Below are 25,609 nucleotides of genomic sequence, written 5' to 3'. Positions count from 1 at the left end.
GTCAAAGTCCACACAACTTAAAAGTTGCTAAGTTTGAAAGACGCTGCTCTAAAGGATGTTCTGTACGAACATCCCAATGTTTCTAATTATTTTGACTTACCTATTTAATTTCTTTACAATCAAAAACTGTAGGTCGGGAGGATTAGTACGGGGTAAATAAGCTCTGCTCTTGGTGAAATAGTTCCGTCCAAGGAGCCTGAATTACACCCACGGACAACAACAGGCATCTAATTCTGATCAAGCGCTTACATTTGCTCACGACAAATAAGCTTTAGTAGCGCATTAAACGGAACTTCTTTTCAGTTGGTGAGTTGCAGAGCGGACAGATTTGAAGAATACACGCAGGCTCTTATACCCAGGAAACGCTGGGTCCGCAGGGCCAGCGTTCTGCAGCATGGATGTGGCGGAGTTGGGAGCTTTTACTCCCGAGCAAGCGGCGGCTCCTGTAAATACGGTGGAGGTGAGCGAAAGGAGCGGGACCAAAACAGAAAGCGATTGTGGACCTGAAGCTTTTTAAACTTGCTGTCAAAAAAAGGAGAGTAAATCTAGTTTCAGAGGCTTCTGATTACAGTTTCATTATATTAGTCCTTTTCTGACCCTCTTTTGACTATGGGAGGATATAAGAGGGACATTAGTCACTCAGGGAGATGAAGCATAGAATAGGTAGTTACACTAAATCAGACCCTCTTTCCTTCTCAGCATCCTGGTGATTAGAAAGAGACCATTTCCTGACAAGTAGGGCTATCCTTGATAGAATTCTCGGTTTTTAAATCCAAAGATTGATTTTTAAAAATATATATATAATTCGGTTGATTATTAGATTTGCTAGTATTAGTGTTCCTGTATATATAATACTATATTCTCAGAGCAGTAGTTTTTAATTCATCTCTGCTTTTGACTGTTAAGTGTGGGAACTAGATGCTATTCTTGTCTCCCATATTTCTCTTTTTAGAGATCAGAAGTTCTGGAAACTGTTGGAATTTGAGGAAGCCCAGATAAAACAGCTGTTGTTCCAACCAGTATTGCTATTTTGTGTTTGATCAGAGCAGCTTTGTTTCACTACTGAAGAAAGATGTTCATGGGTGCTTCAGTAACTTTAGGTGCTTGTTCATCTCTCACATAACATGCACTTTACCTGTGATTTTTCTTGACAGATTCCTACCAAAGTAAAATATTTAAATGATATAGTAGAGCATTAATAGAAGCGATAATAGAAGAATCTAATGGGAGACTTGATTTGCCAAAGTAAGCCAATAGTTCCAAGAATTTTGGTTTACTAGGAATGAGTCAGTATGTTGCTTAATCACTTCTGCTTTACTTTAGGTTTCTGATTCTAGCCAGAATATCTGGTTTGCAGTTCATGATATCCTCCATGTTTTATTTAGCCCTACATTTGATAGCAGAAGCCATTTAAAAATAACCAAGAAGTGGAATCCAACATGCTAGCTCATTCAGAGACAGAAACATAGTCATTGGCCAATAAAAGTCAATAACAGAAAGCAAAGTTAACCCTTAATATCCATGAGTATGGCAACTATTTGTGAGTACCAGTATGCTAGCTCATTCATAATAATCTATTAGCTATTATATGTGAACAAGATCATCTTATATTTACATTTGTTTGAAGGCCATGATTTAACCTGTTTGTTAAAGCAGCATGGCTTGAAGATCCCTAGCTATTTTACTAAATAGGGAATTTTAAATCTGTTGAAAATCTGAATGAGAGATCTGATAGGAAGTCCAGTTCTGTAGAATAAGAAATAAAATATAAATGTGTTAAACTTGCAATCTTATGTATAATATTTATCTAACTCAAAAGTTCTGGTATCTAATAGTACCTTCTAGATACATATAATGTATCAGTACATATTACTATGGATAAAGCAATAATTATAAAACTATTAAAATAAGTTACCTATTTTTCTTTAATTTATATTCCACATCTTTTGAATCTTTTGATATTCTTTTGTTTTTAGGAAAAATGGAGACTACTTCCAGCTTTTTTGAAGGTTAGTAAAAAGTATGATCAAAGCGGGAAAATCTTTATCTTTTTTTTACAAAGTAATTATATATAGTTGCTGGTTTTACTCAGTTGTTATCTACAATAATGAGAAAATACATTTAAAATAGTATATTCCTGGTATGCATTTTGTTATTTCTTCATCTGGACTGCTAATTCTTTCCTTCTGTACTATTGTGTTTTGTATAATATTACATCTTTTCCTTTTAATTTTACTCTCTCAGGCATTGCTGCTTTTGTGGTAACTTCAGGTATTGGGGGAATAGAAATACTGCCGGGACCAAATAAGGCAGTGGCTATTTGGTGGGAGGTTGCAACCTTCCTAGAGCAGGGGAGAGACTTAGGAGGGATGATTCCCCTTCCCTCTTTAGAAATTGCATCTGACCCAAGAAGTTTGTGTGAGTGGGAGACAACCCCCCCTCCCAATGGAAATACCTTGCTTCTTCACTCCAAGTCAGTTGCTGCTCCATGCCTGTTATTCCCCCCTCTGATCTGGGGTGAAACCACTGACTGGCATTTATTAACAGTCGATGTGGGTGTGTGCTGAATTATGGTTTAATTTACCTTTCCATTTGCATTGGAGTTATGCCTGGTGGTAGTATAGGGCTGCTTAAGTCATGAAAACATGTTTTGCATAATCTTTTGCTGCCTGAAGCATTGAATTTGCACTGGCCTTTTTGTTTGACAACAGACAAACAGGTCCTTTATGCTTGGCACTTCTCTCTGAATGGGCTGCTTAGACTTGGGTCACCTGGTCTGTGGGAAAGCAACTTCTCTGGCTCCCGGGCTGTGGAACACCAACCTTGGGGTGAAACATACTAATGCAATATATACAGTATACTATACATAGTTATTATATAAGGTAGATGTAAACATCCATTCTTATTGTATAGTCACGCTATAAAACTAATCTTCACCTTGCCAGGATGGCTGAATTATTTATGCAAAACTTAGTTGATATTTTAAGTAATTTAAGATACTATGGAAACCCTTCAAGTAACATTTCAAAGTGTGAAATAAATGAGATTTAAGCAGTTCAAAAGTTCTGTATTTGTTTTCACTGAAGATAATCTTCCTATTTTTAGGTAAAAGGACTTGTAAAGCAACATATAGATTCATTCAATTATTTCATCAATGTAGAGGTAAGCCATTTTGTTTTATTGAATATTAAAGCCTATAAGTAGTCCTCGACCTATAGCCACAATTGGGACTGAATATTGTCATAAATCATTGCCGTCATAAGTCAAGTTAGACTCAATTTTACAATGTTTATTGTGGACATTAAATGAATCACATGGTTGTTAAGTGAATCCAGGTTCCCCAGTGGGTACCTTTTGCCAGAAATTGGTAGAAGTCACAAATCATAATCATGTGGCCACAGGATGCTGCAACTGATCATGAATGTCAGCCAGTTGCTAAAAGTCCAAATTTCAGTCATGTGACCATGGGTGTGTTGCAACAATTGTAACTGCAAGTACATATTGTAAGTCACTTTTCCCAAGATTGTTGTAGCTTTGAATTATTATTAAATAAACAGTCGTAAGTCAAGTACCTGTATAGCATATCCTTCAACCTACGTAAATGTTCTTCCATTTTCAGATAAAGAAAATAATGAAAGCCAATGAAAAAATTACAAGTGATGCTGATCCAATGTGGTATTTAAAGTAAGCCTAAATTTTATTCAGATTGTAGCTTGAATAACCTGAGCCTTAACTTCCATGGAGGCTTTTGTTTAATCCATAAAATCTGCTACAAAATCTTATATAAAATGCTGCAGATGTGCAGAATAACATATAATATAATTGATCTGGCTAAGATGGATTAATAGTAATATGGTTTTACTCCAAATAGATTTAATGAAAAAAACAACACCTTTTTTTCTTGTGGTTAAATATTTGTAGTATTTAGTCTGATTTTTCTAAATAGTCATAATTAATTTTAGTAAATAGAAATCTAGTAATATTAAACATGAACTACATATTTGACAGTTGATTCATATTCCATTTTTAATTATTTTTATTGGATTTTACCTTGCAGATATCTCAATATTTATGTGGGTACTCCAGATGTTGAAGAAAGCTTCAATGTAACAAGACCTGTTTCTCCTCATGAGGTATAAGCTGCTCTTCAGCACTTCACTTTGAAAATTATTTGACAACTGTCAAATTAAACTGAGTTTACAATAAGCTTTCAGTTAAGGAGAGGTGGTCTATTAAAGTAGAATAATAGTGTACATAAATGTAAAAGATTTTTCTGTATATAATGTTTGCACAGATTTTAACCATTGCATCTGAAATCCACTAAACCAACTGCTATAATACTTTAGTTTACTATAATAGTATAGTTTATTCTCATTCTATCTATATTGCTATAGATACAATCCTAGCAGTTAAAAACATGGTAGTTTCTGAGAAAAGCATTGAAGAAGTGTTGATGGCTTCCCCATATGGAACTTTTTTCTTTCTTTTAAGTGTCGCTTGAGAGATATGACTTATTCTGCCCCAATTACAGTGGACATTGAATATACCCGAGGCAGCCAAAGAATTATTCGTAATGCATTACCCGTTGGCAGGTAAGAAACTAATATTAGCCTTAGTTAACACATAACAGAATATAGTTAGGAACTTGGCTTGATAATGGGCATGACCTTGATCTGAACAGGCACCAAGATTACAATTAGCATTTTATGGATAAAAGTTTGTTTGTTTGCTTATAATACTGGTCATTTTCACCTGAGTGTAAAGCAGAGACATTATATTAGTCTAGCGTTTTGAATTTAATCTACCTTAGCATTAAAACACTCAGGATAACCCTACCTAAAGAAACTTCTACCTGTGGTCAGATAGTAGCTTGAATCCAGCAAAAGTTGCAGTGGTGGGTCTCTGCCTCCAGGAATAGAATGTCACAGCTAAAGCAGGTTCTAGGCCTGAGCTATTCTTTGTGACTATCCTCTTAATCACAGAAACAATTGTATTGAGCCAGGGGTGTTTGGAAGTTGGTTACCTTGTGGATGGCAGGTCCTTCACAACCTGACTTCATACTGAAGTCAAGTACCAGCTATAGCCTCTGTTTCTGCTATAAAGAAATGAGATTTTATATGGATTTGAATTCATGTGGCATGCTGGGAAAAAGAAGGTAAAGAGAGCCAGTGTAGTGTACCGATTGAGGTGCTGGCCTAGACACCAGAGGGTGAGTGAGAAAAGTAGGAGCAGGAACAAGTATTCTGTATCTTCACTCTTTGAGTTACTATAGAATAATAAAGACAGAAGAAAAATAAATGAAAAATGTGTCAGTGTGTCACACACAAATTTTGGTGATATGGGGACAGTAGATTCATAGACTGCCAGTATGGGTCAATATATTCTCTGTTCAAAAATACTTCTCTAAGCCGATTTTGGTGGGCTCTTATATTATTAATGTGGACCTTATGCATTTTAAAAGACAAAAAAGATTGTGCTGGTTTGCTCTTCGATTTTGTTAAGCTTCAAGGCATATTTAAAGAACTAAAAGAGTATGTCAGTTTGTACATAGTGCAGTTGCCTGTTGTGTTTTGTTGATGAGCTGCTAGTGCATTTATATGCTGATATGGTATTGGCAAAATACTGGTAACGAGTGATGGTCAGTATATTTCATTTTGCTTTTGTAATGCTAATGAATGCTATTCGTGCAATTAAGGAGCAGTAGCAACCTTTTCTTGTTTGTAACCAGCAGCCAACTTAATGCAATCAAAAAGTCAAGGGCAACAAAGAGTAGCTGAGACACTCACTTTTTCTTGGGTGTTACACTTAGTAGACAAGTGACAAAATCCTCATGTCCATCTGCTATAGGGGATTGATACTGATGACTGTTGGCTGTGCAACCCAAGTTGCATATCTTGTGCATAGTGCTTTTGCATCATGTGATTTGATTGCAAACAGCAATTGTGCTTTGGGGGAATAGGTCTCAAGTTGGAGATCCTATTCCAGTCTGGTTTGCATTAACATTAGTGAAGAGGAAACAAGATTTAAAAATTTTAGCATGAGAAGGGTCTCTGATTTGATTGGCCCTTTTGGATCTTGAGTCTGTGTGATGGGTAGATAATTAGATAAAGAAATGCAATTAAAATCTTTCCTGCAACATCAATTCTAATATCAATTTACCATGTAGCATTATTACAATTTTGCTTTATTGTCAAATCAAGAGTAATTCCTACAAATTACATGCATTTTCTTTCCTATTTTCATTTCAGCCAATTTAGCTTAAGTACTTACACAGCTTTGAATGTAATTTTTATTGCATATAAAAACAGTTCTTTCTGCTTTCTCTACCTTGTTTCTCTGGGATATTTGTGCCAGATTGCATATGTGTAATTTGATTTCTCTGTACTAAATGAATGAACTTTCTAAATTAGCAACTCAGTAGTTAGGTTACAGATAGTTTCATTTATCAGCTGCCTCATTTATTGATCATTCGTAGTTATGACAGTGATGAAAATTTAACTTCATGATCAATCCTTGTGTTTTGGGCCTTTGCAGAGCTATAATTTTTAAGCTGCACAAATAATTATTTTTTAAACATAGTAGTTGGCACAGCATTATTGTAGCCCTGCTATGGAAATATCTATGACATAAAGGAACTCCTGCATTTATGTTAGCAAGTTAATTCAGGTTTTATGATGTAGTAATTTTTTGTATTACTATTGCTGGCATTACAGTTAAATAGAAACCATGCTTGACCCTTGCTTATTTGGCTAAAGAAATCCCTATATTTGCATATATTCACTGCATTGATGCAAGCATTTCTAATCTAAAAACAGTTGTGAAATATGAAAAGCGACAAGAGAAAGTTATAAAGAATGTTTCCATTTAACAAACTTCCATGTATTCATATCTCATTACTCAGTGATCCAAGTCATAGTCAATCTATTATAGTGCTTTGCCTTGACAATGAAATAGGGGACTTCTCTGTTCATATATAAATACAAAAATGTTGTTCATTATCTGAAACTACGAAAAAAGACCTTAGCTACCACAATTATTATCTGGCTTACTGTTTTTCCAGTGGTATTTAGGTAATCTGTCTGAAAGACCAGCTGATAAACCATTAATTTATGCTTTTTTTTCTTCCTATAGGATGCCGATAATGTTACGTAGTTCCAATTGTGTTCTCACTGGGAAAACTCCAGCAGAATTTGCAAAGCTTAATGAGTGTCCTTTAGATCCAGGTTCCAAATTTATTTTCTAATATTCTTTGCTATTTTGGTTAAGCATTGATTCCTTTTAAGATAGTAATTACTAAGATTTTGCAATCATGAATTAATGTGTAGTCTGAGATTTTGCAGCTCAAAGCTGCAGTGATGAAAACAATTACTAAGTGTCCTTTCAAGGAAAAAGCAGCATCAGTGGTAGTGGTATTTCATGCAATTTGCTTGTATTCAAATCCCTAATATTCCTTAAATTTTAATTAGCATATTTATATAGCTGTTCATTTCACAAAACGTGCCTCTGGGCAGCATACAATACAACAACAGTGGGCTCGTGTAGGTGTTAAATAGAAATGAGAGTACCAAACCCTTCAGAACCCCATAAAATAAGGGTTAAGGATGGGATCTCTCACTCCCAACTGACTGACGAACCGGCCCCACAGAGAAAGCAAGTGAGCTAGCACAATCTTCTGCCACCCACTCCCAGCCCATGGAGCTGGCCCAGAAGGATACCATGGTAAATGGTATCAAAGGCCACCAGGAAGTCATGAAGAGATAGATGTACTACCCTTCTCCCACAATTATCAGAGAACATCTAAAAGAGTGACCAACGACTTCTCCTGACTGAAAGGAGTCCAGTTTTATCCAGGGATTTATTATCTTGCTGAGGGTTTAGGAAATTCCAAATGCATATTTCAAAATTGTATAAATCTTAATTAGATTCCAGCACCTGAATAAACAAACATTCATCTTCTATTTGGTAGGTGGCTACTTCATTGTCAAAGGAGTGGAAAAGGTAATTCTTATCCAAGAGCAGTTATCGAAAAACCGAATAATAGTGGAAGCTGACAGAAAAGGAACAGTTGGGGCATCAGTTACCAGGTAGGTAAAAGAATTATTGAATAACTATCTCTTTTGTTAAGCTTGACTGGAATTTAGAAAGTTATTTTAGAATTATTCAAGAACTTGGACATGTTGGGGACAGGTTCTTTTCAATTATTTCCCAACATAATATCCTGTCACAAATAATCCTCAATATCCTTCACATCCACTTTCATCCTTCAACCTCCCATTTAACATTCACTCCCATTTCTCTCTCAGCTCTCTTGGTGCAATTGATCCACTATCTCTGTCCCTCATTCACTTTCCCTCTCTTCTTCATCGCCATTCTTTCCTGTTCTAATCAACAAAGACAAGTCCCCTCCATCATCCAACCTCTGGCATGATTATCTCCAAATCCAACCGAATCACATAGTCTGCCACCAGCTTCTGTTGCTTGGCTTTTTTGCCTGGCTAACCGTTGGCCAGTCTCTCACTGACAAGCTGACTGGCAGCTCAATATGATTTTTCTTGCTGCCCATCAAACCTTTTGGCTATTCCTGGCCTGGCAGTTATAGTGAGTAAAACCTGACCTCTGTCTGGGTCATCTTCTCATTGAGCACAGCTCAGAGAAATGGTCGATACAGTAGCTCATTTTCAATTTTTAACAGGAACATATTTTGGGGCTATGAAATTCCAAATATACAAGAAGTCTTGACACTTTTTCCTCTCTGAATAAAAAGTATCAATATTAATACTGTATTCCTTTTTTCTAATGCCTAGCTCTACGCATGAAAAGAAGAGCAGAACAAATATAACTGTGAAACAAGGAAGGTTTTATCTGAAGCATAACACCCTTTCAGAAGATATTCCTATAGCAATAATCTTTAAGGTATTCTTAATAAACACCATAGTAATATTACAGTATTCTTAACTTCAGAAACTCGAAAAAAAATATTTAAAACAATAGCTTTTGTGTGTATAAGTCCACTGATTTTGTTTAGGTCTGCTGTTTTTTATCCAGCCTTTTCCAACCAAAGACTTTTTAAAATGGGTTCTGACTGCAGTTATTGGAAAATACCTGCTTAGCAATGTACTCCATGGTGTAGAGTTTGAAAAACACTTTTATTCATTGGTTTTGAACACTTGGCTTGCATTTGGACATTGTTAGAATGTTCATAGTGTTCTGTCCTTTTGTCTCTCTATAAGAAGAGAACAGAAATACAACTGAAGGAGAAAATATCTTGAGTAGGTGGAAAAATAGACGTGAGTGAGAAAGGAGAAAAAATGTAAAAGGATGTGGCACAAGACTGGGAAATACTGTATTTTATATCTTCCTTGTTGCTTGCCTGCGTCTCTTAAAAGTTGACTTACTAAAGGCAAAGCGTCTAATATCAGATCTATTTGTGGTCCCAAAAAGGTGGTGGCGAGCACTATTTGGCTTCTGCTACGTGGGTGTTTTTTCCCGGGCCAGGCTACCTAGGGCATCCATTTTGTGAACAGTAAAGTTTCCTATAACCATTATTTTGTGAATTTCATCATCACAAGCTCTCAAAATTCTAGATATAGTTCCAGATCAAAAAAGGTTGCCTATTTGTGAGAGAGTGAGTAACAATACCTGAGGATGACAGATATTGCCAATGCCAGTATACACTGACCAGATTTTGGAGCCCTTTGATTGGAAATTTGTTATTAACTGTTTTTGAGACAGTTTTAATGCCATAATCATCTTTTAGATGTGTTGTATTACATTTCAGATTTGAAAAGCATTGCCAGAAGAGGGCAGTGCTTGATTGCAATACAACAACGAAAAAATGGGTTGGAGTGTGGAGCTGCTTTGAAATGTTTTCTTTAGGGATTAAAACTTCTATGTGTTTTTCGGTTTTAATACTACATACCGTAATTTATAAATCTTCCAATTCATTTTGCCAGATCAATTATTTGTTCACATACATCAGAGAAGGGCATCAAATGTTCTGATCGCATGTAGCTTTATTATCTATTTTGTGTGTTAGTAACTATGAATTTAAATTTTAACTTTTGTGCCATATGTTATATTTTTCCTGAAAGCAAACGTTTCTTAGAGCAGCATACGTTCTTAAAACTGTCTGTCTGAATAGCATTTTTAATATTGGAAATGGATAAATATTTTGCTGCCAGTAGGATATTGAAATAAGAGCTTTTTGTCTGGAGCATTTAAATGGTACAGTACAGTAATACAATCCTGGTTATAGTATCATGCTTTGGATTTGGCTTGCAAAACATTTGCAAAGAAATTGTCATTATAATACCTTCATTTAGTAATTATTTGAAATGAGGTTTCTGTTTCTGTTTGTATCGTATATGAAGTAGCAACTAACCTTTAGATAGTAATATTTTCATATATGGTGATTTGCAAACCTGTCTTCTGTCTAGTCTAAAAACAGATTACTTATACTCATAAAACTCCAAACAATCCTAAGCTCTTTGGGGAAATTTGTAGGCAACAGTCCTTTTTTTTGGATGAGTATGAGATATAAATGCTGTACCAGTGAATAAGGGTGAAATAATATATGATAAAATAATTTTCTCAAAATTACTGTTACCCGAGGACACTTAATATGTAGTTGTTTTTTTTTGAAGAACTGTAATATACATAGATAACCCTTAGAAATTCTTTGAACAATTGGAAGTATTCTTTCTTATACCAGATATCCACTAATACTTTGTCAGTTTGTTGGGGATTAGATAAAAATAACTTTCCATGTTAAGGGATTTATTTTTAACATGAGCTCTGCCACATGTTCACTAGCAAATCATCTGAATGATGGCTTGGTGGGTTTTCAGCTACAGGCTATCCTGAAAGAAGCAGATTACCTCGACCATTTCTAACTAGCTTTAGAACAAACTATAAAGTTGACACAACCTAGGTCACTTTGATCTTTGAGGATCAATAATGAGAATGTGTTTCTGTTGCTTCTCATAACCCTCTCAGTAGCTTTGGCTAGTATTTTTTCTAGATAGCCTGAGACAATTGGAAATAGAACACATGGCGTTGTAGTGGTTCTATTCCTATCTCACAAGTAAATTTTAGATGGTGTTCCTTAGAGATAGTTGCTCTTCGAAATGGGAGCTATGATATGGTGTTCCTTGGGAAATCCCTTCTGTTGCCAATGTTTTTCAAAATAACACTGCTGTATATGATCAACATGACACCCAAATCTATTTCTCTGTAACAGGAAATGATTTCACTCCTCTAAATGCCTGTCTGCAGTTACTAATGTGCTAGGCTAGGGATGACAAATTAAAATTGAATCCAGACAAAATGTTTGTTGCAAGAAGCCATAATTGTGGGGGCAGGGGTGTACATCTCCTTGTGAATGGGATTACAGCCTCCCAGAAGAACTGGGTATATACTTTGGGTTGCTTCTGGATGCAACTTTCCCTGATTTCCCTGACTTATAAAATAGACAGGAGCACTTTTTTAATAGCTTCAGTTGATCAACTAACTATATCTCTCTCTGAAAATTGATAATATAACCTCCACTCTTCTCTACAGTAATTTCATTTATGTGGTGTTTGTATCTAACCTGGAAATTTCAGTGAAACAAAAATTCAGTATAGTACTGTAGTTAGATGGATCTTGGTAAGAATGTTAAGCGATCACATTATATTTGTGCTTAAAGCACCGTACCAACTATTAACTTATTTGGGGCAAAGTGCTGGTCATTACCTTTAAAGCCCTACACAGGTTAAATTCTGGTAGTTTAAGAGAATGCCACATACAGGAACCCCTTTCTTACTAAGAGAATCTATGCAGATTCACTGACAATTTCTGCAAGTTCACTAGAGAAGTATCTCCTTCTCTGTTGTTGCCCCAGCTTTTTAGAATGTCTTCTCTGCAAAGTTGAGTGGCTGACGATTGTTTTAGTTATGAAAAGACCTTCAGAACAAATCTTTCAGTGCAGCATTTGACCAAAGTGTTCTAAAATTTAATTTGAACCGTTTTACTTATTATAGGTGTTTACTTAAATCATTATTGTAAATGTAATCAATATTTTAACTCTAACATCGTTTTTACTATACACTGCCAAGAAATAAATATTTTCTAAATTCTGAAGTCTAGCCCACATGGCAGTAATAATTCAACCTTTCAGGGGTTTTTGAGATGGCCCAAGGTAAACCTGCAGCAAAAAGAGAAATACTCAAATGCTAAAGGCTACTATCTCCCACCCCATGTGGTGGCAACAAACAAAAAGTAAAACTAACAGCCTGTAAAGGAAATCGTAGCAGAATCAGACATTGTTAAAGAAAAATAAAGAACACCATCTAATATATTGAGGTAGGCAGTTCTACTTATTCCATTGCCACCAAGAAAGCCCCTTTCTTCTGTTACTATTTGAGGGCAATGCTGCAAACAAGAGGGGCTCGTAAGTGAGCAGCTCCAAAATATTTAGACCCCCCCCCTCAATGTTGTTGAATCCTAACTACTGTTGTGTTTTGTTATATGCCTTTTTGGCACAGTGTAATTCCAAGCAGGTATGTGAAAGCAGAAGCTTTAACGTTATCTGCAATTCACAAAGATCTGCACTGCTGTCTCCCAGTTTGAAACACTATTTATAGAGAGATTGGGGAGATTTTAAAACCTGAAAAGCTCACTTATATCGTAAGCCCTTTTCCTCCCCCCAATGTAAAATATAATCTGGCACTTATGACAAAAAACAAAAGAACATGATTCTAAGGATAGCATTATGTGTGAAATCTTAACCTTCTATTTTTATAAGATTTGACTCATTACCCATACTCATTAATATTGCATCACAGAGAAGTAGAGCTGGCTCTACTTTGTTGGTGGGGACAGTACCTTCGTATGGCAGGTGACGGTAAAGAGGGCAGGTGATAGTTCTATATCTTAATTTCCTACAGTTACTATGGACTGCTTTTAAAAGTGTCTGGTTTTTGTTTTCTTTTTTTGTGCTTTCCCATGGGTATCCTGCATTCTCCATGGGGGCAGGTCTGTGCTTGCTAAGTGCCCGCTGTTATGTTTGTATGCCATGCACCTACACAGTGTTGTAGTAACAATCCAGGTTCCTCTTCCATATGAAGCAGTGCTCAGAGGTAGGATTTGGTAGTCTTCAGTAATCCCACTTGAAATGCAGCTACTCCGGAGAAAGGGAGGTGCATATTGCAAACTTGATCAGTAATAACTTTATACAACCTTATTGGATTGTGTACATACAAGCCCCAATTCCTGTAGCTCTTCAGCTAGTTTATTCTGCTGCAGTTGTCACTTGCTATTTATTAAGAAAATGTATGAAGTTTCTTCTTTATACATCAGCCAATAACTTTCTAGTAAAAATATACTGTCTCGACATTCATCCTTCCTGCTTTCAGTGCTGCTTGCTTATCAAGATTTCCTTTTGATGAGTAGGTGCTGCTGCCAATGCCAGATGGTCCTATTTCTGAGAGAACTCGCTTTTGCTTAAGAGTTTACTGACTACAATACCAAATTAGCATAAGCAAATGTCAGCGAGTTAACAGAAAGCCAACATTCTTTCTCCCCTTTTCTACCTTTTATTTCTTTTCCTCCCTCTGTAGGCCATGGGGGTTGAGAGTGACCAAGAGATTGTGCAGATGATTGGAACAGAAGAGCACGTGATGGCTGCGTTTGGCCCCAGCTTGGAGGAATGCCAAAAAGCTCAGATTTTCACACAGATGCAGGTGTGTGATATTCAAGCATCCATCTATGGTGCATTTGTAATGAAAAATGGGCTTTTTAACCCCTTCAAAAATTAGTAGCAAGAAGATGCATCAATAGATCTTTTACTTGTCACTCCTCTTTGCTTAAATAGGTCAGGAGAGTAAACCCATAACCAAAGTCCTGTAGAATATCTAAGAGTTGATTGGAAAGGTTGAAATAATAAATCTCTGAATTGCTCCATTAGGTGGCTAATGAAGTTTATTCTACGTTCTAGAATAGTAACATATTAAACTTGTATCATATAAATGGTAGTAGGAGTAACATTTTAAAATATCCTACCAAAATCTGAAATAGCACAGTACATACTTACTGAAACATTTGTCCCATCCAAATTACTTTGATAGGTAGGAAAAGTCATAAACCTCATAAATGAGACTTTTAGCAGATTTACTAAAATATCTGATATGAAACCAGACAAGCAAAATAAAAGCAAATACATAAACTGAAGGAGTTGCCTTATATTTCAGATTGCAAATTGTTTTAACAATCCTTTAATATCAGAAAAAGACAATATGATCAAATGGAAATCCTGAGCCTTTTATTTATTTTTATTTATTTTAATAATATTTATATACCGCCCTTCTCCCGAAGGACTCAGGGCGGTGAACAGGGCAAGAATAAAAATACAAAGTTACAAAAATTAAAAAAGAATTAAATATCTGCCCACTAAAAACAATAAATACAATATTAAAACCCCAATAAAACAGCAATAAAAACCCCCACCAATCCCCCATCAGGCCAGGCCGGCTTATTCGAATAAGAATGTTTTTAGATCGCGACGAAAGGAGTGAAGATCGGGCGCCATCCGGAGCTCAACCGGTAACTGATTCCATAGCTCCGGGGCGCCCACAGAGAAGGATCTCCCCCTGGGGGCCACCAATCGACATTCTCTGATCGGTGGCACCCTGAGGAGGCCCTCTCTGTGGGAACGCACAGGGCGAAGGGAAGTTGATGCCAGCAGCAGGTGTTCCCTAAGGTACTCCGGACCCCTGCCATGTAGGGCCTTAAACACCATTACTAGTACCTTGAATCTTTTAAACGGAAGCTATCTACTGCATAGCTAAAAAAAAGAGATGCGTACCCATTCAGTGTTAAACTTAAGCTAGGTGATATATTTTCTTAGTTGTAAGGGATTAATTTAAAATAACAGAGCATAACGGAGTAATTGTACTGCTCAGCCATTTCTACCCCTCACCTGTTTAAAATAACCTTGTCCTGCTCTCTGGTTTTGCTCTTCAGCCAGCCTTGTTCTGGCTTGTTGACTTCATTATAAAATAAAACATCTCAATAAATACTGAATTTCCCCAAGGGGAAAAAAGTACATTGAAAATTATTTGTGACATGTACATAATGATGGCAATAATGATTTTCAGCACACAATCTTTTCACTTCGCTTTGCAGGCATTAAAATATTTGGGAAATAAAGTCCGAAGACAGCGAATGTGGGGCGGCCCCAAGAAAACCAAGATGGAGGAAGCAAGAGAGTTGTTGGCAACAACTATTCTTGCCCATGTGCCAGTAAGTGCTTTATTCTTAAAGTACAGGATACCTTCCTACTTTGCAGGAATGACTATAGAATGATAGATGGAACTGAATTCAGGAAGAACAGCTGCTCCATTTATTATTAATAGCTTCCGGCGATAGTTTATATATACAACTTTTTATATACCACCCTGCTTCATAAAACTCAAGACAATACCAACTATTGTTAGGCATAAATAATCAGGAACAGAAGTTATGTTCAAAGTATTAAGAGTTTATTCTTGTCACCTATACACAAGACTCTGAGCAACTAACAATCCAAGCTAAATTGCTGCTAGATAAAGGTCAACAGAATTCAGGGGGGGGGGACGGGACTGCGCAATGATTCCAAACTCATTATACATTATAAACCTGCCCTCCAGCACAGTATGCCCATCTCCTACATTTATAAAGCAACACAGCAAAAAGTAATTAAAGTAATCTATGTATAATTTTAAATAGGAACAATAAATTTAAATTATGTTTCATTATTCATTCATTGTCAGTATTAATTGGTGTCCTCATTTATAAATGCATGCAACAACTATGGCTTTACATGCCTATGCATATGAATTTACAGTCTATCCTGCAGAATAAATTGTTGATCTTGAGTGAGACACAAGGCAATCTTACTCAGAATTTTTGAGAGATATGTACATAATCTGAGACAGAGAGAGATCCAAGTATCTATTAAACCTGAAAAACTATCTGCCAATTAAATAAAGCGTATTCTCCTTCCACATATTATATGTAATAACCACTAAATTGTTATTGCCAGCAATAACAATAAAACCAATTTATTGGAATGGTTTTACTGTTAATGATTACTGATCACATACTTGCAGCCTCTTTTCCCTTCTGATTTTCTGTCTTTTTTGTGGCTTGAAGACAGATATTTTGAACCCACGACCAGCACTATGCTCTGCAACATGTAGATATACTGTATTGTAAAAAGATAAAATTGACCATATGTTATAACAGAGTTAAGCAAAGTTAACCATAAGTTAATGATCAGGCAGTTTCTGGTTGGTAGTTTACATAACAATGAATGTATTGCTCTAAAATGACATTTCTCCAGTACTTTGAGAACTAATGTGGAGCTTTACCCAGAACAACTGAAAGAGAGTTTCCAAAAATATATTGTGTACTTTCAGAGCCATTCTCAGAAATTAGAAGCTTGGGCAAACTGTGGTACCAGAAAACATGATGTAGGAATAGAGAAATAGCAGAATGTAGGCCATGATAGGAAAGGAAGAAGGCATTTTAAAAAAAGAGATCAATTACAATCAAGGTGGTATCCAAAGCATTTAATGCATGGTGGATCAGTTTTAAAGTCAAGAGGAATGTATCCCAAGGCCCTTGTAGAAAGGAGAGGCTGTAGTGATAAATGCAATTTATCCTAATGCTATTCATTCCTCCAAATTGCATGACCCTCCACATACCATGCCTAACAGAGGGTTAAAAAATACAATCTAGAGACATTCCCATGTAAGGTACTGTCACTTAAGTTAAATTTCTCATGTTTGGTATTTCAGGTAAAAGAATTCAACTTCCGCTCCAAGTGCATCTATACAGCTGTGATGGTCCGCAGGGTGATTCTAGCTCAAGGAGATAACAAAGTGGATGACAGAGATTATTATGGAAACAAGAGGCTGGAACTAGCAGGACAGGTAGATGCACCTTGAAGCTTAATAGAATTTGGACTATGTTATTTTGCCTAATGCATCAGATCAAATGCGCATAGTAATTTTAATTTAAAGCGTTAGTGATGCAGTTGTGATAATTTCTTAACCAGATTGATGGAATAAAAAATACTGTTCCTTGATTTCAAATGAAAAGCCATTTGCAAAGTATTGCCTTTCCATCCAGCCAAAAATATGTATTTTATTTGGCTGTTTCCCCCTTGCTGTCAAATGGGGCACGCATGACTATAGCCATAGGGTCCTAGAAATTGCCAGTTCCCCCGGACTGAAATGCAGAGATAGATGCTGCAGTTGGGGGGTGTTTATCTCAATCTGACCCAACTGCAGAGTGGAGAGAGCCTTTGCATGACCTATGCTGATGTGGCTCTGGAATTCAGCAAGAAAGAAATCATAAATGCAAAAAGGACAAAACTGCCTTTCATTTCCTTTAAGGGACAGGAGTGGGAGGAAGGGCAACTCAAATGTGGGCATTTAAAAGTAAAGGTCTCCTGAGTTTACACATGCGTTAATGTAGATAAAATTCCATTTGTTTCATGATTGCTGAAAGAAGGAATACTAAGTTTTTGAACAGCGCTGTTTGCTGAATGGTTATTTGCCTTTTATATAGTAACTTCTAAGTTTTTTAGAAACATACTACAACATTCTTTGTGGGTTTTTAAAAAAAATATACCAGTAAAAAAGTAGAATTTTATGTGTGTCTAGTTGATTAACCCTCTGCTTTACAGCAAATTAATCAACTATAATTTGCTTTAATTAGGTTACTCTTTGTTGTGATAGTGCTTAGCTACAAATCATTACGGCAGTTTCAGGTCCAAATGAAATAGAATGATTTTTAAGTTAGAGCTTCATAAATAGTAGCATACATCTATTGCGTTATTAGTTATTTTAATATTTATGATCCTTTTGTAACTTAAACATACATCTTGCGTGTGTGTTTCTGCTATTATTAACATAATGTCTGCGTTATATCTGCAAAATAATAAAGCACCTTACTTTAAGCCTGTTACTCAGTGTTTTTAGTTAATGTTTCTGTCTAAATGGCTTTCATCCTTTAAAAAGCTGGCACTGTTTCTGGACTAAAAATTCAGTTGCTTAAAAATTTGAATGAAAAGGGATTGATCCTGTATTAGGAGAAAAGCAGAGCAGTCTGCACAATGTGAAGACATAAAAGGTATTGTGTCTATAAAAATGTGTGAAAACAATAGTAGCTAATTTCACACCCCATGGGACAAGGGAGCACAAAATGTGCTTTAGCTTTAGATAACCGTTGTTTCCACTAGCCAAGCTGGTTTACAGAGCTTTTTCTTCATTTTTTTAGCCCACAAGAGGCTTGGTAGGCCAGGTGCCAGCAGAGGTGTTAGCGAAACCTACGGACTCCAAGCTTAATCTTTTCACCTACCTTTTCTCTTTCTTTAATGTGTTCATTATTTGCCGAGCATTTCCCGCCTCTTTGTCCTCAGGGTTTGTTTGGCATTTTTTTTTCTTTCTCTCTTTCTAATTCAGCTTGCTTTGTATGGGTGAGATATGGAACAGCACCAAAATCCGGCACCCTGGAAAGGAAAGGATTTCTACCCTATGACAAAAGAAAACCGTCTTGACTTCAGAGATTGACTAATCCCAGCTGTTCTGATAATATAATTAAGGCTGCCTAATGTCTTTAATTTTGCAACCAGTTTGTGTGAAAAGGAGAATTTGGCACTCTAAAGCCTTAAACAGTAAATGGCAATCTCAAGGAGCCTAATTAGAATTCTCTGACATTAAGCTAATTGGTGAAATTCTATTTCAGCAGCTTAACTTCTTTATTAATTTTTTTTCCTCAGGATTTTCCATGGAAATCAATTGATGAACTGTCACTTCTTTCCCTTATGCCCTCAACCACATTTGGATATAATTTACTTCCAGTCCTTTTTTTGAAAGGCCTTGTGCTTGCAATGAAAATTTAATGATTATTATTGCTAGGATTCCATTCCATTCTGTGTTTCATCACTTACTCCTGATCTACAAAATAGGCTATCATGAATCTTTGCCCTGCTCTTAGGAATATATCTCTTTAGAATAAACAGAAGTCAAAAAAGTCACTCTAACTTTAGGATAGATTGGAACAGAAAAAAAAATACTGATTAGTGGAAACCGTTTTGAAGTCAGTAAAAATTTGTAGAGTGTTATATATTCTATATAGTGGATTATATATCTTCAAGTAAGACTAGAAAATAGTTCTGTCTGAAATCCTGGATAGTTACTGCCACTTAAGTGATTGAATTCACTATAAAACATGAAAAGGTTTGTTTTGCGAATATATTGTATGAAACCATTATGATTATAAATGACTCGGAAGTTATGAGAAACTCAATAACAGCTTGCAACAGTTGTTTTTTAAAAGTTATACTTTAGAGTGCAGTTTATAACTGTGCATTTTTGAACCTATATAATCTTTATCAGCCAGTGTTTTCTATAAACTGTTAGGGATATAATGATGGAAAGATGATGAATATAATCAGTGTAAATGTTAGTTTAGAAAGCAAAGTAGATGCTTGGCCTTTTGCCAAAAGGGGCAGAGTACTGCTAATACTTCTAAGAAAATGGAGACAGTTTTAAACAGACTCATTCCCTGCAGGAATTAAATTATGCAATAGACGCCAGAATGTCTTAACAGGAGCCTGTTTAAATACTTAGCTCGTTTGGTACTGGGAACTTGCATTTTTGGCATTCACTAATAACTGTATTTTAGTCTTCCTGACAGTTAGAATTATTAAAAAAAACCCAAAGTTTGGAATAGAGCTGTTTTCTAGAGACAAGAGAAGAACCTGAGAGTCAAAGGCAGCATTTAATCTATGGCTATCTTGCTGTGAAAAATGTGAGATAGCTTTATATAAAAATACCCTCTCCCCAAATGTATCAGTAGAAAAAAAAACACTCCATGTGAATGGGCAAACTAGTGAGTAAAGTAAAAAAAAGTGACAATCAAATTAATAAAGTACGTAAAATGAGTTGTAAGGAATTTATTACATATGGAACAATTAAAACTCCATAGAATTGGAAGTAGCTTCTGTTTTCTCCTTTCATAAATATTGTATAAACAATATTATAGCAACATTGCTCTATTTCAACATTTCCTGCATTGTAAATTACTTTAAATTTTGTTGCAGCTTCTGTCCCTTCTATTTGAAGACTTGTTTAAAAAATTCAACTCGGAGTTGAAGAAAATTGCTGACCAAGTAATTCCAAAGCAAAGAGCTGCCCAGTTTGATGTAGTTAAGCACATGCGGCAAGATCAGATCACCAATGGTATGGTGAATGCCATCTCTACAGTAAGTGTTTCATTTGGATGGATTGCTTTAAGATAACATGAGCCAATAGACAGGATTAAATGTAAATTACAGGTTGTCATATTGCAGAGTATTTTTCCAGTTTTAATTCAAAATCTTCTTTGGATTTGTTTATAGAAGAAATGTAAATGGCTTATATTTGTAAGTTATATTAAAGTTCATCTATTTCTGATTTCTGTCATCTGGATAGTGCAGTATATGATGCGTCCTTGGTTCTTTCTGAGCTTGGATGTTTTCTTGCAGACGTTTCATTATTCAAACTAGGTAACTGATGCTGTTACTTAGTTTGAGTAATGAAATGTCTGCAAGAAAACAACCAAGCTCAGAAAGCACCAAGGACCCATCATTTCAACTCTGAGCTACAAATATTCTCTTTTATCAGTACAATATATTTCTGTCAGTTGATGGAGGTGTTTAAAGTGTTGTCTCTATTTTGTTGGATGTCTTTCTTGAGAATGTGAGCAAAGTATATCACCAGATCCAATTAATTTCTTGACTTAAGGGTAAAGGATCTTTTTAGGTGTGTTGATGTTTTAATTTGGATTCTTCTACTAAGTAGGGAACTGGATTTAAGTTGTTTAAAAGACCCTTTCCAACCTTAAGATTCTGTAATTTATATTCTGGATTCTGTCCAGTAAATGTATTATAATGCACCCTAGAAATAAATAATGTATTGGGCTGTTTGGACCATTCCAATTGTTTCCCAACAGAGAAATGTCTTGATTGTGTATCTCTTCACTTTAATATTTGTATCAAAATACCAAATAAAATTTGAAATGGACTTTAAACAATTGAGAAATTTGTCTGTGACAAACAATTAATCAAAATCTGCAGCAAAATCTTGGCATGTTGAAATTCAACATATCACCGAGAGCTTGGTTATTGTTGTTTATACAAAGAAGTGTTCTAGATTTTACTGTTATCAAACCTAGATGATAGATGAAAATCTGGACCCATTTTACCATCTTTTTCAAACTGATACTGTTTAGAAATATAAAAGGTTGTTTTAAACGTTCACCAGTTTTACATGGTTCTTTACCTTTAGGGAAATTGGTCACTGAAGAGATTCAAGATGGATCGACAGGGTGTGACTCAAGTATTGTCACGCTTGTCCTATATATCTGCTTTGGGGATGATGACAAGGATTTCTTCTCAGTTTGAAAAGACCAGGAAAGTGAGTGGACCCCGATCTCTACAGCCATCTCAGTGGGGAATGCTGTGCCCATCAGATACTCCTGAAGGAGAGGTAAGCTCCATTGGGTTAATACACTTTCCCTTGTCATTTTATGTTATACTTTAGTTTATTTTATCGACGTATTGCCTTTCCCCATTCTCATCCTTTTTTGCTGTCTTTTTGCTCCAAAATGAAGAACCTCCATGCATTGACTTCCTGTACTGTTAAACAAGTCTTCCTGGAATATTTATGATTCAGAAAACTTTTTTAGTAACTATTTTCACACTCTAAACTTCTCCTCAATTTTGAATGATGATTTTATGTTCTTGAATTCTTTTGTCTCCCTATGCTCTTTAAAAGACAACTTTGAATTATTGGAAATAAATTGCTAATAAATAACAATCTCTTCATAACAATTTACAATTACCATTTAGCGCAAAATGATGTAACTAGTGAACCTGCAGAGCAAATTCTTTCACCTTCTTTACACTTGGGTTCAGTACATGTACACATATAAAGTGTGTTTTTACTTAGACAGGTAAGCTCATATAAGCAAAAAAAGAGTTGTAATTTTAACTCCAAGTAAGGTTATAAATCTGTAAATCTAGCCTAAATCTATGAGATACACCACTTATGTTTCTTAGGATTAAATTATGAATGCCATTATGTATGTATGTATGTACTCTGTGTTTGTGTGTAATCACCCCCAGGTAACACTGGCTAAAATTGCAAATATAAATATTGACATTATATACTGCACAAAATTACATACCAATATATCTGATACATAACAGATTTGATGACCACCTAAGCCAGGGGTGTCAAACTGCCGTCCCGCAGGCTGGACGCGTCATATGGAAGCCACACCCACCCCATTGCTGGCAATGGCAAAACCATCCCAATACATTGTGCGACGTCACATGATGTCATGAGTTTGACATTTCTGACCTAGGCAGAATGTTTGTTAAATTTTTCTCTTAGTATTTTAGTTATATAAATCAATTTTTATATTTGTTTTCCTTTTTAATTTTTTTGATTGACATCTTTTTTCTTCAGGCCTGTGGCTTGGTTAAAAACCTAGCACTGATGACTCATATTACTACTGACATGGAAGATGGCCCTATTATTAAATTAGCTAGTAACCTTGGAGTAGAAGATGTAAACCTTCTGTGTGGAGAGGAACTTTCATATCCAAACGTGTTTCTTGTTTTCCTTAATGGTATGTTACTGCTTTTAATCCAAGTGAAACAGGATACTAGAAGATTAAACATTAGTATAAATGATGTGTCTTTCTCTAATAATCAAGGCTTTTTCAGAAAATGAGATTTTTAATGTGTGATTGTGTATGTTAACAGTGCAATTAAAGATTCCTAAACTGTGTCATTTCAGTTAGAATTCCAGTAATTTTTTCACAGCCCTGCTAAGCCAAAACTGAACTATTTCAAGATGGTAATTCTTGTGGTGTCTGACCAATGTTGAATATCATTGTTTCCCTTGAAAATGTAAAATATCCCATGGTACCTTTGTGAGTACACTGTGCGTTGTACAAAGTTTGGGAACTGCAGGGAATGTATGTAACAAGTAAAATGCTTCCTGCATTCCTTTTTTTGATGGTTCATCCCATGGCATAAATGCAACATTTAAAGTTACATATAAATGTTGATTGGGGAAGCCAATTGTTATAAATCTATAATATATTACAGAGATATGATTTTCATACAGTGGGCATTATTCTAAACCTTTTGTGTTAGTTATGACATGAGGCAAAGCTTTAGAAAACCCACTTCCACGTTTAAAACATACCTAAATGCAGTTTTGGCAAGAAATAGCCCCTCAACACTGTTGACAAATCAGGAGCTAGATGTGAGATAGTAAAAGGTGCATTTAATACAGTGTGAAATTATTTTAACAAAAATACATACATGATTGGGGATGTTGATAATTACTGTTGTTCACATCTGGAAAATACCATTTGGGGGGAAATGGTGTAGAAATAGTAGAAAGGTAAAATAAAGCTTTTTCTCTCCATCTGCTATAACTATGAAAGTTCCAACCCAGCAAGTTTTTACCAGGAAACATAATTTTTAATTTTTAAGAAAGACCATATCGAAGTTCTTAGAAGTAATAGTACAACAAAAGGATAATAAAATTGTTTTTGTTGGAATATGAAAATTGTTCTCCGTTTTAGGTTTGCATCACTGTATTTCAGTGCTTTAAATGTTGCTACTATTTCATTTCTAGGGATGACTGATCCTAATCCGGATTATAGCAGAAATCTAGTTGAATTACCTATTATAATTTCTTTAAAAATGCATTGCCTTTGCTATTAATTGTTGCATGTTTATGTCCCAGGAAAGAAAAGAAATTGATCAAACATTTTATAACTATGCTGATAACAACTTGGATTGTTATTCCACAGAAAGCCAACATTTGCCCAATCTATCCATTGAAAGGATGGTAACATTTACAGAATCATTTAATTGTTTGCTTGAACAGGTAACATCCTTGGTGTCATTCGAGATCATCAGAAACTGGTCTACACATTCCGGCTGATGCGTAGAGCAGGCTATATAAATGAATTTGTTTCAATCTCCACAAATCTTGCAGACAGATGTGTCTATATTTCTAGTGATGGTGGAAGGCTATGTAGGTAAGAATTTTGAATATGCTTTTCCTGGGCACCAGAATATTCTATTCCAAGTATATTATCAAGATGTTCAGTTCATTCACAAAAATCAGTTTTAGACACATGTGTACTCCACAGGTTGATTGGCAAGCAGTTTGCATTTACCATCAAGCCAGTCATATAAATTGGAACTCAAGAACTGCACATATCAGCAGTTAAAAAGTATTCATCATTGGAACTTACGTTGTATGATTAGTGCTACTTAATTTTTCAATTTTGCTGTGGTTTTCTTCTTTTGCCTATTATAGCTCAGATCCATTTCACCCTTGAAATCAGGAATTAGCTCTTAAACTGGTTATTTGAACTGGAATATTGTAATTATTCACTTCACACTGGAAATTATGTGCAAGTAGCAACAATCCTTGATGTCCAACAGAGCATGCCATTCTTGTAACTTTGCTTATATAATGTTTATAGCAAAAACCTAGGTTGCTGACTGAGAGCATGCATTCAATTTTTTCCCCCATCAGGAGTGATGTAGGGTCCCATCAATCATCTTGACAGAATAATGCAATAATTTAGTGAAATATTACTTGTCATTTTTTCCAAAGCTACCTTTTTAGCTTTGAAAACTGCAGAATTTATTTTGGTTCTCTGGAATGATAGATGTAATATTGTTACCTTGTAAGCAATTGGTATGAATTAACTGAACGTACCAATCAATTAACATTTTAATGAATAGCTTAGCAAAATCAAATCAAGTTGTAATCTCAAATTAAAAATTGCTCCCTGTTTAAAAAAAAGTCCAAACATTTGGACCTGAATTCATGAGGGGCTTATCAATAGATCAGGTAAATCATAAATGAGAGTTCAGTTCTGGGTTTTCTGGAACCAATTTTGAATAAGTGATTTTTTCTTTCACATTTGTTTGGAATCAGTATATAATACAGAGTGTCTTACCCAAAGACAAACCAATAGCTTTGCTAAGACAGGATTTATTAATACTTAAATATGTAGCTGCGCAAGTTTAAAGCAGGCTCTTTCGGAGTATTATATGGAACTGGTGGGGATACAAAATGATTGATTTCCATGTGCTCTGTTCTGAACTATGTCCCGTAAAGTGCTCTATATTATATTACCCTTTTTTAAAAAAACACTGCTCTTTCCTTCAAGAGACATTCACTCACATTTAATTTAATTTTTATTTTTAAAGTTTATAAAGTTAGATAATTTATTAAATATTAAATATAGAAATAAATGATAATTATTCAATAAATGAGTTATAGCTATTGACATAGCCCTCTTTAAAATATATATTTTTTCTACTTAATGTTAAAAATTGTTGCAGTCATTGATAAAGAAGGCTAAATGGAGACCTGTAATGCATTCCCTACAGCTGTTATGCTAGCCCAGAGGTAGGCAAATGTGGCTCTTTTATGACTCGTGGACTTCAACTCCTAGAATTCCTGAGCCAGCCATGCTGAGGGGACAGGGAGTT

General features: G+C 35.4%; 1 protein-coding gene across 1 annotated transcript in view; it reads left to right on the top strand.

The window, feature by feature from the left end:
* The first annotated feature begins 372 nt into the window (after window positions 1–372).
* Window positions 373–25,609, top strand: part of POLR3B (RNA polymerase III subunit B) — a 66,471-nt gene continuing 41,234 nt past the window's right edge. Inside the window, exons 1-16 of the mRNA XM_083366411.1 lie at window positions 373–460; window positions 1,977–2,009; window positions 3,106–3,162; window positions 3,620–3,684; window positions 4,058–4,133; window positions 4,492–4,592; window positions 7,132–7,223; window positions 7,967–8,084; window positions 8,805–8,913; window positions 13,599–13,721; window positions 15,163–15,279; window positions 16,818–16,952; window positions 20,132–20,293; window positions 21,357–21,557; window positions 22,542–22,704; window positions 23,982–24,135. Of these exons, the coding sequence (XP_083222537.1) occupies window positions 395–460; window positions 1,977–2,009; window positions 3,106–3,162; window positions 3,620–3,684; window positions 4,058–4,133; window positions 4,492–4,592; window positions 7,132–7,223; window positions 7,967–8,084; window positions 8,805–8,913; window positions 13,599–13,721; window positions 15,163–15,279; window positions 16,818–16,952; window positions 20,132–20,293; window positions 21,357–21,557; window positions 22,542–22,704; window positions 23,982–24,135 (1,772 nt within the window). The 5' untranslated portion in view covers window positions 373–394. The remainder of the gene's footprint in view (window positions 461–1,976; window positions 2,010–3,105; window positions 3,163–3,619; window positions 3,685–4,057; window positions 4,134–4,491; window positions 4,593–7,131; window positions 7,224–7,966; window positions 8,085–8,804; window positions 8,914–13,598; window positions 13,722–15,162; window positions 15,280–16,817; window positions 16,953–20,131; window positions 20,294–21,356; window positions 21,558–22,541; window positions 22,705–23,981; window positions 24,136–25,609) is intronic.

Source organism: Vipera ursinii, assembly GCF_947247035.1.
Source record: "Vipera ursinii genome assembly, chromosome: 6".
NCBI classification, from domain to species: Eukaryota; Metazoa; Chordata; class Lepidosauria; order Squamata; family Viperidae; genus Vipera; species Vipera ursinii.
Note: the sequence above shows the minus strand (reverse complement) of the source record. Positions and strands in the feature narration are given on the sequence as shown.